We start from the raw sequence: 14,740 nt of genomic DNA, 5'->3' as shown, positions 1-14,740 counted from the left end.
GAATTTCAGGTGGGGTGCATGTGTGGTGGGAGAAAGGGGGTGTTGTTGCCAAGCCAAAGCACTTAAATATAGTTCCCTAAGGATAGTTAAGTGCATAAGAATGAGAATGACAGGCCAAGTCTAGATATTTACCATACCCAGTTATGTTGCATGGTGATGTAAGAGAATCTAGATTTTATTGATTCTAGGTATGTTCTACTTTAGGAAGAGTGGGAGAAGGCTAATTAGGCGAAGAAGAGGATTGAAGGGTAAATGGGAGAATGACTAATTAGATGAAGAAGAGGATAAAAGGTAAAGGATAAATATAAAGTTTTGCAATACAATGTTGTAATTAGATTTATGGGTATGAAATAAAATTAGTCAGTGAGGTTTGATGGAGGGATGGTTTGAAGGTTGTAGACTGGGTTGCAGATTTCAAATCTAGGTTTTGAAGGAATCTATATATGTTTTAGGGTAGGTTTGAGTGATTTTTTGATGAGTTTAGGGGACCTTAATGTTTTCTTAATAGGTTTTAGGTAGGTTAAAAACACAAAATTAATGGTGAAGATAAAGAACAAGATAACAAAAAAGATAGGAGAATTACCTTGGAATCACACCAAGGGTTCTTAGTATCAAATCATGATCGTCTCTCACCATATCCGGAGAAATCTCAAGAGAGATTTGTAAAAAAAAATTCATTCCATAAACCAAGAGAAATCAATTGTAATAGTCAAATAAACAAGTTCTCACATTTTAGACTCAAAGTCTAATCTTTATTGGAAATAATGTAGTTTTTTTAGTTTTTTATTATTTCTATGTAAGGGCATTTATGTCCATTCACACATTAATTAATATAAATATCTATCAAGCTCACATTATGAGATTTAACAATTCTTTTTCTATAATTCTTCTTGGTATCAAAGCCCTAGAGGACCCATCGACAGCCTCTCCTTGGGTTTTCCTTTTTGGTTTTAGGACCTTGAAGCATCACTTCCTCTCTTCCCTTCCTATCCATCCTTTAGACCTTGAGACCAAACAAACTTAGTAGCAGTTTCGTTAGAAGGTCTTCCTTTCAGGGGTTTCTCTTTCTTTATGGTTTGAGATCTCCTAATCGCATGTTGCAATAGGGATGCTATTGCGATAAGACTAGTTTGTTGTGTTGCGATCATGATTCTATGCGACTGTCGCAATAGTTCTATGTGGGTTCCAAGTTGTGCAACAGAGTTGTTGGCTGGGATGTGCAACATAGCTGCCCCTTTCCTTGCCTTTTCTTTTTGGTCTGTTCGATAGGACTAGGCTGCCCCCACCCTTGCTGTTTTTTTGGTCTGTTTGATAGGGCTGGACCATGCAACTAAGTGGCTGGCTGGGTTGGCTGTTTTTGATTTTCAGTGCGATTAGCAACTCATTATCAGTTGAAATATTAACCGAAGGGCTACATACGACATTGTTGGAAGTAAGGAACAACATCCTCTACACTAATTGATTCCTCTTTATGATCTTCCACTTCTAACAAGCATCAACCATTATTATCCAGCCCTGGCTGTTATCCCCCAAGGAATGACAAAGATCTTTCCTTCCCCATGCATAAAAACTTTGTTAACTTAATTCACTGAGCCTTTAGTTTTTGGTGCCTTCCGTAAACTCCGATTTCACAAGCATAGTTAACTTTATCCACATAAATTAACCGAGAAAACCTTACAATCTTTAGATAGGGTTTTTGAAATACCAGATTACCTCTATGAGGCTGAGAGTCTGTTGACTAGACCACACATGTCTTCGTTCCAGTAATACATATACATTTTTTCATATTTTTTTTACTCAAGGAGCTTCATTTAAAGAGGTCTTTGCCTCAAGCCGCAGTGATTTCGTTGTTCTTGATCAGAGCAAGAAAATTGTGCAGAATGACAAATGATTTTCTGACTAGGTTCTTACCAACCCCACTCATCTAGATGGGAACTTGAAAAGAAATAGGGGAAACTTGGATTTTTTTTCAGTGAACTCCATGATTATTGAGCTTCATCACATCAGACAACCAAATATCCCACATTCATCTGTGATTGGAATGCTGCGGTCCATAGAGAGATTCTGGGCTCATTCAACTTCTGTTTTATCCAAAGAGAGTCTGAAATCTTTGGTAAAGATCCTAGGAGCAAGCTTTAGATCCAAGACTATTTGGAATCACGTTTTAGAGGGATTTGGGTGTTGATAGGCCCCTTGGAAGTGTTCTTACCTTTCTAAAGTTGGGAATTATTTGTTGGTTAGAGTACTTTATCTTGTATTCGATTTATTTAATGTCATTCTGGAAAGCTAGGAAAAAGGTGGTTGCTATTTTTTATGGAATGATAGAAAAAATCTCACTTGGTAGAATGGAGGAAGCTTAAGAATATGAATTAAACCCTTTTGGCTAATTAAATGTGGAGACTTGGGGTAGTTTAATCAAACCTTTGGAGGAGGATCATTCAAGCTATGTATTGGAGTAAAATTCTATGTTGGGATAACAACGAGTTGTGCTCAACCTACTGATTTGTTTGGCCACAAAAAGAGAGTCCACTAAACTAGAAAGGGTTTTCTTTCACAGTGGTCAAACCTTTTCCATGTTTATTCTCAAAGTTTTTTGTCTTGCAAGCTAGAAAGGATTTGATACTTCTTGTCTTGAGATTTTTCTTTATTATTAATTTTTATCAATCTTCACAAACAGGAATTGTTTTCCCAATAATTAGTTATAGGGAACTGAGGCCAACCATTTTACAATTCATGGCTATTGCATTTGTTAAGATGTAATTTCAAAAAATTATTAAATCATGAATTACTAAAAGATAAGAAAATTTTAATATGAAAAAACTATTGAATCATCTTTATGTTTTATATTCTCAGTGCTTTTCTTATGTTTTTTTTCCCAGTTTTATAAGGACTAATACATTTATTCTTTTGAAATCTTGAAACAGCCTAATTTCTTTGAAAAAGTAAATCACAGGATTAAACATGAACAAAATCAGTATATTGAACACACGCTGCAACCTTAGGCTTTTTTCCCTACACTAATCAAACCCTTCACAACCCAACTGCCAACTTTATTCTTAGCCCCATTAGCACAAAACAATGAACTTGTCTTGTTTCATCCGTATCTACATTTGCAGAAGCATCTGTTTCAGTATTTTCTTCTTCTTCTTCTTCTATTACGACCCTCTTCATTGCAGTAATCTTTTCTTTTCTTTCTCATCTTGAAAGCTTATATAATTTTATAAAAACACCAAAGTTCCTATTGCTCTCTTTTTGCTTTTTATTTTTATTTTTTATAAATCGATTTGCAAGAGAAACTTAGAGCAGTTAGAGAGAGCATACATAAAGGAGAGAGCCTCTCTCTTACCTAATGCACTTTTTAAGGTTTCATTTTGTAAATTAGTAAGGTTTTGATGCTCTATGAACAATTCCAATGGTCTTTCCATCCACTCCCCTTACCTTTATTTGGGGGAGAGAAAGAGCAAAAACGATTCCCAATGGCGTTCTTAAATCTTTCTACATCATGTTCTCCCCCATTTTCTAATCCCAAATTTAGAGTATTTCTAACGATCTCCTCTTCCCTATCCTTAAAGGAAGAAAGACCATGTGAGGAAGTTAAAAAAGGTGGATGTTGTAGTGATCGCCCTTCCTCTTGTGTAGAACAACAAAAGTTTACTTTTATTACAAAAATGTTATTATTCAATTAAAAAATCTCATAGAATCTTGTGCAAAAGGGGTAGATGTTGAATGGTCCATGTTATTATTATGAATAGTATCATTAATAGGATAAGTGACGCAGATGTAAATAGGTGGTGTGACAAGATGATAATATTATGGGATTTTAGAATTTAAATAGACTTGTTTATTTTATATATAAAAAAATGTTAATTTGGGGTAGAAATTGATGGGTGGGGGTGGAGGGTGGAGAGGGGGGGGGGGGGGGGAGAGAACGTGATGCACAAAGATCTGAGTAGTGAAAGGGCGGGTAAGAGACTTAGTTATTGGCAGGTGAAGTATTTGTTCAAAAGAGGCAAATTGACACTAATTAAAAGAACATTGTCCAGTATATCGATGTGTTTTCTTTCACTTTTTCATAATGCCTAAAAGCGTGGAGTCACCAGTTGGAAAAGTTGAGATTTTTTTTATGGCATAAGGACAAGACGAAGTTTCACTTTGTTAAATGGAAGTGGATTTGTTCTCCGCAAAGTAAAGGAGGTCTCGAAGTGAGGAGGTTGGGTATAATGAATTTAGTTTTATTGGGTAAGTGGCTCTAGAGATTTGGTGTGGAGGAAGGTGGTGGCGGCTCAATTTGGAAAAGAATGAGTTCGGGTGGGAAAGCGGTTCCAAGCGTGGTACCTATAGGTGTGGTGTTTGGTGGGATATACTAAAAGTTCTGCCTCGGGCCTCGGTTCACGTCGAGGATTTGGCATAAGGTTGGGGTTGATAGTAGGGTTTGATTTTGGGAAGTTCATTGTATGTAGGGATCGTTCCTTGATGGAGAAATTCTCTCGCTTGTTTGGGTTGTCTTTAAAGAAAGATCTTATTTCCAATTTTATTGTAGCCTCAGATAGTTTGGTAGGGTGAGCCTATGGTTTTAAAAGTGAGTTTAATGATTGGAAAGTGGAGGAAATGGCCAAGATGACGGACCTTTTGGCAGGAGTAGGTTCAGCTTTCCATGGGAGTGACGAGTGGGTGCTAAGTGGAATAAAAGAAGGAAGATTTTTAGTTCAGTAGTATTTATTTGGGGACCGAAAGTCCCATCAAAGATTTCGTTTTTTGTTTGGATTGTTGCACTTGGCAAGGTTCTAATGTTCGATCGTCTTATTCGCAAAGGCTTTACACTCCAAAGTTTTGTTCCTTGTGTAGGAGGGATGGGGAATCTATCAATCATTTGTTTCTTCCTTGTGCATTGGTTGGAGAGGTTTGAACTCATTTCATAATCTTTTTCAGTGTTTCGACGTGTTTTCCTTTTTTAGTCAAAAGCCTTTTTGAGTCCTGTATGGTCATGGGGTCCTCCTTTAGTTTGACTAAGAGGAACCCTTTGGTCGCTTACTCCTTTTGTTGTATGTTGGGGCCTTCGGAAAAAGAAAAATCAACACAATTTTGAAGATAAGGAAATGTTGGAAAAAGTTGTAGTTTTGTCTATAAATGGTTTCTTATTTTCTTGTTGTAAAGTGTTTGATGAATTTAAAGGAGTCTTTTTTTAAGGAGATGGGAGTGTTCTTGTAGATTGTCTCCAATGTAGTCGTTCGATTTGTTGTACAATATTCTGTTGGTCATCTCGGTCACTATTAATATAATGTGCATTTACCTAAAAAAAAAAATAGGAACTATTTTTTCTCTTCCCCCCTCCCCAAATATTAAGGAGAATGGATAGAGAGACCATTGGAGTTGCTCTTACAATATTTTATTTTATTTTATTTGCACAAGAGAAACAAGTCTTTTCAAACCCAAAACTCTGTAATATTACTATCTTGTCATAACCTATTTACATTTGTGTCACTTATCCTATTAATGATGCTATTCATTAATAATATTGTAGACCACTACAACTTCCACCTTTTTTACAGAAAATTTTATGAGGTGTTTTAATTGAATACATGACATTTTTGTAATAAATTAACTTTTGCACAAAAGGGAAGAGGTGATCACTACAACATCCAACTTTTTTAATTTCCTCATATAATCTTTCTTCCCTATTTTTAGGGATAGGGAAGAGGAGATCATAGGAGATGCTCTAAGGTCCTAGATTTTCGAATTCAACAAGAAAGAGAAAATTTACAACATAATGCAAAATGAGAGAGGGAAGTAATAAATGATTACTTTTTGCAGTCGAGTTAGTTGGGGCTATGGGAAAGAGAGAGATTTGCTTGTGTAGATTTTGAAAGAGGGTTTTCGGTGAACATGAGCTTCGGACGAAAGAGATGAGTGGGAGACAAGTTTCATTTGCAAAGTGGAATCCCATGTATTTGGTGGGATTCTAGTTTACCCTTTTCTCAATCTGCGCTAAACTCTCTTGGAGTTCGTTGTTCTGCGACTGATAAAATGTGAGACTAACGCTTAAACATTAAGATGACGTGTCCGACTCTAGGGTGGGAAATATCATGTAAAACAAACATGGCCTATAGTTGTAGCACTTTATGAATACTCAAGAGTCATTAAATGGGTTCAATTTAAGGTGGGTGAAGGTGATAGGGTGATTTTTTGAGAGGACTGGTGGTGCGGGGAGATCCCACTTAAGAAGTTGTCTCCATATTTATTCATTCTACTATCTAATGGGAAAAACTTATGTAGTGGTTTGGTTGAGGTTTCTCGGTTTCTTGGCATTCTAGCTTTAGGAGAAACTTCCATGATTGTTGGATGTATTTCGTTACCTCCATGATTGTTGGATGTATTCCGTTGCTAGTCCGATTGCTCACACCAACAATATTTTAGGTCCTTCAATGCTGCATTGGATTAGTAGTCTACCCTTGCTTATCTTGCTTTACTTGTTTGGGGTTCCAAAATCCTCTCCAAAATAAAGGTGGCAACTTGGGTTAGTTGGTAAAGTCTGTTAGTGGTAATACCAGGCCTGGGATCAAAACCCCACTTTCACTTGCTTGCCTAACAAAAAAATAAAACTCCAAAGTGGCTCTTTTGTTTGATTCCGCACTTTGACAAACTTCTTACTCTTGACCATCTAACTTCTCACGAAAGGATTATTATTTTTTCCTATATAAATCCAGCAGGGAAGTCATCTCATTATCCATTGTGACACTGCTAGATATCTTTGGACTATTTTTTTTTTTTTTTTAACCAGTTTGAAGTTTGTCGGACTTTGTTCTGTTCCAAACTGGTATATCTCAGATTCTCATCTATTACTTTGGAGTTTGGAGATTGCTTCCTTTCACAGAATGTTGGGATTGATGAAAGGAACATAATAGGAGGGTTTAGATGGAAAAGTGGAGGTAGCCCAAGATATTGCATTAAACAATAAAGCTTCTAGTTTATTGTGGTCTTTTTTCTTTTTTCTTTTTCTTTTTTTTATTTTATTATTTTTTATTTAGGGTGTGTAATGTGCTTTTTTCAAAAGACTTTGTTTCCTATGTTTTTGTATCATAGGCAGGTATTTGTGGCTTCTGGTATTTCTTTTCATTTTATCTTTTAATAAATTATGAATACACAAAAAATTGCAATATACATCAATGTGCTTTTCCTCAATTTAACAAAATCATAGGATACACATCATGTGGGGATATGATTTTTTTCCTTCTTCAAGTCTTGGGCCAAAAGAATTTGACTTCCTTTTATATTTGACTTCTGGAATCAGATGGAATTTACCCGAGTTCATTAATGCTAATTCAACCAAGCTATCGAAAAATTCTCTGAAAATATCACGGGAATGCCTCATTTCTCGTGGAACTAAAGATAGACCAGATGCAACTGAGGAATTAAGACGGAGGGGCCTTCATAACATTTCTGAAGGGAAAGCTGCGATTGTTCTAGTAGTGGATGAGGAGACCAATCAGGCATTACTTCTTGATGATAAAAATTTTGCAAAGGTAGTGTGATTTTTTAATTTTCCCATTCTTTTGAAACCTTCTTCTTTATTTATTTATTTATTTATTTTGTTTGTCTTATTTACATTTTTATAAATGTCATATATTAGCTCCTCTGTCTTAGTTACACTGGTTTTGCTGGAAACATTTTGGGCTAACTTTAGTTTACATTTATATTGTAGTTGTTTCAGACTAGGACAAGTGAGAACTGGCATTATTATGCGTTTCTTCTTGTTTAGGTTTTCTGTGTTCACTTTTAACTAATTTCATTAGGAAAAAAAATGTATAGACCTTGAATCCTTGCATATATTATAGCAAAACCAGAACAGTAGCTGTTGGTCTTAGAGGTGCCAAATCTTTCATATGCTTGCTTGCTCAGAAACTAAACCAACCCCCCCCCCCCCCCCCCAAAAAAAAAAAAAAAAAACCCAACAGTACATATTAGAGTTACATTTGTAAGAATAAAGCTAGACTTCAATTTTCTATTATTTATTGGTCAGTCAGAAATTTGCCATATTTAATATGGTGGAAATTTCTTATATCAGATGATATTTTTGTAACCACCATATTGAGGATTTACACAAGCCTGGGGCAGGGACCCATATGCCTTGGCTCCGGTCCCCCTAGTCAGAAGTAAGTTTGGACACCCCCGTCGTCAAAAAAAAAAAAATCTACCCTTGAAAAATTTATAATAAATTCTGAGATTTAGTTGTAAGTATGGGAGAAATTATGAGATTACTTGGTACCGTGACATCAGCTCTTCAGCATAATCCTGTAGTCTTGCAGTCCTATGACTATATAGTGTGTCAGCTCTTATAAGATCTTAGCTGGGTTGGAAATGATCTCTATACATGATTATGACCTTCCCCACTTCAAGAGGTAACTCATGATCATGTTCTCAATCCATTTGTCTGCATGATTACAAATTTGTATAGCACTAGAAATTGCTTTGGCAGAAGCTTTAATCCGAAGCAATGAGGTGTCCAAACACTTTTTTGTGATGAAGTTTTGAAGCACGGGTTTTGCCGTGAAAGGAGGTTCTTCTGATAGAAGTAAAAGAGAGGTTAGAAGAATCACCGAAGAAGGGATTAGTAATGTTGATATCCTTGGTGAGATGGTCACCGGGATGTTGATATGTCTTGGCATCTTGTTCAAAGTGTCCAAAGCCTCCAGGGGAGTTTTCGGTGCCACCTCAGTGAGGTGTTAAAGATTTTGTGTTAACACCACAGACCTAGGACCAAGTAACAAGTTACTTGAACAGTGGTGTGTTTTTCAATTTCAGGTCATATTTTCATGAGATTAGGAATGTAAGAAAGTACTTTTTTATTTTATTTTTTTGGAGGGCGGGGTATGTGGTTTTCATTGTACAGTTGGATTGCTCAAGAGTGGGTTAGGACACACGAAATTAGTGGAGACCAAATCTTGCTTTACGCTTGTTTCAATTATTCCGTTAAGTTCTTAGAAAAGTTTTCACAATATATCTATCATTTCCATGAAAAATGCAGAATTTACACGCTGGGCCAAAATTTTCCATGAAACATTTCCATTCACCTTGGTTATTATTTGATCACATATTTTCTTATAAGTTAATATGATGCTACAGATAGAAGAACGCTCGTCGGTACCGCTGGTTATGGTTTCCCCAGCCCATGAAATCAAATCTTTCGAAACGCTCTTTTTGGATCATGACTACTTTTCTTTTGACACTGAAAAGGTTAGCATACTTCAATCAGGATATATTACTGGCATTTAAAGTAATGTTAATTTCTGTAAGAATTTGTACTTGATGGTCTTAAATTCTGTCGTTATAAACTTATAATCAGCCAATCATTTCAAACTGTTTTTTCTTTTTCATCCCAAGGTTTTTTGTGGTGTCTCACTCCAATACCCTTGTCAAGCATGTTTGTAATCATCTTTAGGTTTCTGTTGTGTTTCACCCTGATATTCCTACATGTCACACATGCATGAAACTTACCTGTCTCATAAACCAACCCTGAACTGAGAAGGGAATAAATGTTTTGATGAGTGGATTAGAACACGGCACATAGTTCGATTTGACATATGAAACAATTGTAGTGGAAGGATATTTATTAAATTTCTAAAGAGTGGTATTCTACCTTTTTGTGAATGAGATGAAGCAGGAGCGTTCAATCCACTTAGGTGTGGGAATCAAGAGTTTCCCCTCCCCTCAGTAAATCATTGGGTCGCGCCATCACGTGTAGTTTGGATCTAAAAACTGGCTACAGCGTGGTATAATAATTATGGTAACAAAATTAACTCTTGTAATCGAGCCCTTTAAGGGCCATTGGATATTTAAACTACTAAGATTATGATTTTTAATTGACTTTAAAAACTTAAAAGTAAAAAGTCCTGACAATATTCAACTCTTAAGTTATAATTAGCGCTGAGATAGGGAATTTCCAGTTATGATGAGTTTGTAAAAGGGATCAGTTTTAAGTCTGTATCTTTGGGCACTATTTATAGTTGGATTTATTGCTGATATTGAAGGAGAAGCCCCATTGGTGTATGTTATTTATACGTCTTTGTTGTTTGTTTACTTCAAGCATGTGTAACATATCTTTGTCACTTATGTATTGGTGCATTATCATGGTTTTGTATCGGTTGTATTTGTGTGGTTACTTTTCTTTTACACTCCAATCTATTTTCAGGTTTGGTTCTTGGAAGAAGAGATGCTACCTATTGTTAGCAGCTCACATGAGGAAAAAAACAGGCATAAAATTTTAATGAAATCTCCATGGGAAATACTCCAATCACGAGTGGGATCTGGAGGAGTTTTCAGTTTACTCTCATCCCAGAACATTTTGGAGAATCTTAGCAAAATGGGCGTAGAGTATGTTCAGGTTAGATCTATTACTAGTCTAAATTTTTTACATCTTAAAATTTTAAAGCTGTTATTGGCATCCCAACTTTTACTTATTATACCCCAATTTCTTGAATTATTTATCACACCCCAATTAAAGATTAACACACACCATTTAAACATTACAAAGGTTTTGGCTCAAATTATAATCTCAACATTACAAAACATTGTAACACTTGTTCGAACAATTTCAGTAGTTGTTTACAATTAGGATTAGGCTCGTATAAAATCTTAAACCCAAAAAGTAGAAATCTAGCAAAACTAAGCGAGAGAGAGCTTCTATTGGCACGCCAACTTTTACTTATTCTCGACAACCCAGTTAGTTATTTTTTTATTTTTAATTGAGGTGTAATAAGTAAAAGTTGGGGTGCTAATAGCAGCTCTATAAAATTTGGGGATTTTTTTTGCTTCACCCTTGATTCAGTCTATGACATGGGCATGAATTAGCAAAAGACGCAACATTTTCAATTTAGTATCATCTCCCCTTTTGATGACGGTCAGTGTGATCTCAAAGAGCTCTTTTCTTCCGAAGGTGTCAATTATTTTTAAGAATCCCCTAATGTCCATGACATAATATATAGCCTTTTAAGGCAGATTTGTTTGCAAAATCAGAACTTAGATCCTCCAAATCCACCTCACTTGAGGTTTTATAGAAATTTGCAAAACCAAGATCATCACATTGTCTCAAAATACTCTTTTGCAGATCTGCAGCTTGGGTCAAAGATCATTTATCGGGTCCCCGTTGTTTTTTGGGTTTGTTGATTCTTGCAAAGCAGATATTGGGATCAAAATCTTCAACAGTGAAGACGATCTTGAGGAAAATTTTGACGTGATATTCTCCATTGGATTCCTGAAGAAGATAACAAAACAGGTCGATAAACTTCAGTTCCATGCCATCACAAAGCAAAATGCACATGTTGAGATGGTTGATAAGGAATGGGTTGATATCGTGCCGTCCTTGCCAAATTCATATGAGCTTCATTGCTCGATTTACAGCTCATTGAATGCTTGCTCTTCTGATAAGATGTGTGTAATAGAGGTTACCGATTGATTACTTGAACGCTACATAGAGTTGTATAGGTTATAGCAAATAATGCCCTTTTTATAGAAGCAATTTCTATGTAACTCTGTAAATCTATCTATCATCATCTATGCTGTCACTAATATTCGGGTCGGCAACATGAGTTCTATTTTATGTATGGTTTATATATTGAAAATTTTGCCTCGATGGGGGTTTTCGAAAATTGTACAATTAAATTTTAGTTTGGAAGAAATATCATTTTGATTTAGAGTAGTGATGTGCAGTTATCTGTCCAACTCTATTTCACTGATCAAGTGCACCTGTGCAGGTCCTCTTGGTTTTTAGAGTTTATGATGGCACACCAATCCTTTTGTGTGTGTGTGTGTGTGTGTGTGTGTGTGTGTGTGTGTGTGTGTTGGGGGTGGGGGGCACCTAAGGTGGGGATCCAAACTTAAGACCTTTGCTTCCTAAGATGTGGTCTTGACCATAACATGTCGGTTTCTCTAAGTTTTCAAAACGAAACACCTATGAAATTGAAATAGTTGATGGAACATTGGTTTTTCTATTAAAATTTTCAATTTCTCTTCTATTTCTAAGAGATGCAAGAGAGAGTCTAAGCAATGCAAAGTCTGAGAGAAAAGGAAAGAGAAAGATGGAGAGAGAAAGAGGACTAGATCTGAGAGAGAAACCTGATTACATCATTGTTGTGGCCATCATCGGAGTTCGAGGTCAGTTACTCGATCTCTTCTTCTTCCTCACTTTTTTTCTCTCATACAGATCTATGTTTTCTACAAATTGCTTGTCCTTGACCACAGTCAGTTCTTGAGGACTCATGAATTTAGGAAAACCCCCTTCCTTATTTAGGTAATATGTGAGAAAACCCTTTATTTCAAGCTAATATTTAGATAATATGTGATAAACCCCTGTATTTTTAAACTAATGACATATCCCTTGACTTTGGTATCTCCTGAAAGACTTGTTTTAATGTTTCAAATGTATCATTTGTTTTGATAATATTTCAGTATCAATTTAGTTTTTCAAAAATCCGAAATATTGATACGAAACGACATTTTAAACCTTGATCTCACCAAACCTTGGGGATGCACACCGATCCTTCTTATGATACATTAATTTATAAAATCTTTCTAGTATAATGAGAGAAAGGTAAGGTGTTATGAAATCAACATTAGTTATTTTTTAAAATTATAAATTACCCTCATAAATTTTTAAAATAATATTTCAAAAAGATTCTAATGATAATTTAAATCAAACATAAATACTTATAGCCCCACTTAAATGCATGTGCCACGGCTTATTAAAAAAAAAGAACAGGAAGAAAGAAGTTGCTACATCGAATTTCAACAGCTTACCGATGGAATTAGCTTTGTAGGCACCCTAATTTTTTTTTTTGATAACGAAGGGTATCCGGGCCAGCTAGTGCGCATCAGACTAGTCCCTACGCCCTGTGCTCAGGCTATACCCCACTACGTGGAGCGGTGCGTGGCCACCAAGGTTTTTTTATGGGTAGTGGGATTTGAACGTGAGACCATAGAAAGAGCAGATTCCTTGGCCCCAAAATTTAAATAGGCCCCACTCGAAAAAGATTATAAAAAATGTATTTTTATTAAAAAATCATAAACGGGCCTAAGGGCCCAAAATCTTTAAAATTCGACATTTTTGTTCAAATCAAAGATCTAAGACTATCAATATTCCTATGGACCCACAGTAAAACTTACCTAAACCCCATCATCTTTTCAACCTATCTTCATTTTAATCCTCTCTTAAAAAGTCCTACAAAAACCTTAAGCCCATCAAACCCAAACCCAAACCCAAATCATATTAACTTGAAACAGATCAAGATTCAAAGTAACCAATTTAAAACAACTTCAGAGATAATATTACTAACTAGAAGTAAATAAAAAAATAAGAAATAGAATTGCAATATAAATATTAGATTAGTCAAATCCACCATAACAAATCATCTCATTATTTTAACTTGTCTTCTACTTTATCTTGATTCACTCCACAAAACTAATGTTGTTGGATTGAAAAATCTAAACTATTAAATCCAAATAATAATTTCAATATTTGTGAATAAATTTAATAAGACAAAATTAGAAGATTATATTTAACTTTCTCGATGAAGTATGGTTTAGCTTTAACTTATTTAAATCTAAACCATCAAAATCAGAGGATTAAATATTAAATATAATAATCCTTACTTAAGAAAATACCACAATTAATTAATAACACGTGATGTAAAACAAGTAAAAATCAATCAAGACGAACTTGCTCAGGCTTTATTGACCTCTCTAGCAGAGGTCTAGCCGATGGTTCTCATAAGAAACAGTAAATAAGATAAAAGTAAAAGAGAGAATTAAGATGAGAGAATAGGAAAACCTTCTTATTGATCTTGCTTCTAAAACCAACAGAATTCTCCTTGATTACAAAGCTACTATTGAAAGTAAAAACTAAAAGACAAATAAGATAAATAAGTTTTCTAATTTTCTAGATATCCTTAAGTTCTAGTCTAATTTTCTATTTATAAAGACTAGATTAGGATTTCTAGAGTTCGAAAACCTTCCGTAAACACAACAACTTCATAACCCTACTTTAATACAAAGTATCTTCAACCGCCAATACATTGTACAAATCTCGAGGAATTTCATGCTCTATTCACTGCGCTGCTTTACCCACCTGGGCGCCACGGTTCATATGGGCCCAATTGGTCTTAGGTATTTGTTAGTTAACTTTGTTTAGATCCGTGATGGTAGTGAATGCTTCAGATTTTTTGATTTGTTTTGTAAATTTGTAACTTTTTCCTATTACATGAAAATAACTATAATTAGTTCAAAATACATCATTTATTTGAAATCAATAATAATTATGGGCTAACAATAAATTATATCTAATTAGGGTGTTTAGTGTATAATTTACTCGTAAAGTCTATGTAATTAAGACTCTAGAAACCACTTCCTAGACCTTCATCACGTACCATGAAATAAATTGGCATTTCATCGGATCAACTTGCTCGCATTAAATTGATGATTCAAGGATTCAACTTGGGTGGTCAGAGAGCTATTGACAAGATAATAGTCAAGCTCTCTCTCACATATTTAAAATCAACGGTGCTCTTCTATGTGATTGATTGTAAAAGCTCATATCACTTGTTTCTTGATCGACCGTAGTTGCATGAAACTAGAGTAATACTATCCCATTTCACCAGTACTTCAAGTATTATCAAGATAGTATGCAAAAACATGTAGTAGTCGAAGATCAACCAGTTGACAAGGGAGAAGCTCATTTTACCGATGCAAAATT

At 35.2% G+C, this 14,740-nt stretch overlaps 1 protein-coding gene across 1 annotated transcript in view; it reads left to right on the top strand.

The window, feature by feature from the left end:
• The window catches only part of LOC147387871 (16S rRNA processing protein RimM family), a 34,064-nt gene extending 22,372 nt beyond the window's left edge, over positions 1-11,692 (top strand). The window contains exons 7-10 of the mRNA XM_086419987.1: positions 7,289-7,520; positions 9,121-9,231; positions 10,187-10,378; positions 11,102-11,692. Coding sequence (XP_086276113.1) covers positions 7,289-7,520; positions 9,121-9,231; positions 10,187-10,378; positions 11,102-11,449 — 883 coding nt within the window. The 3' untranslated portion in view covers positions 11,450-11,692. The remainder of the gene's footprint in view (positions 1-7,288; positions 7,521-9,120; positions 9,232-10,186; positions 10,379-11,101) is intronic.
• Positions 11,693-14,740: the final 3,048 nt, after the last annotated feature.

The sequence above is a fragment of the Akebia trifoliata genome, chromosome 13 (assembly GCF_017979445.1).
Source record: "Akebia trifoliata isolate Shusen 1 chromosome 13, ASM1797944v1, whole genome shotgun sequence".
In the NCBI taxonomy this organism is placed as follows: domain Eukaryota; kingdom Viridiplantae; phylum Streptophyta; class Magnoliopsida; order Ranunculales; family Lardizabalaceae; genus Akebia; species Akebia trifoliata.
This window is presented reverse-complemented; position numbering and strand designations above follow the sequence as displayed.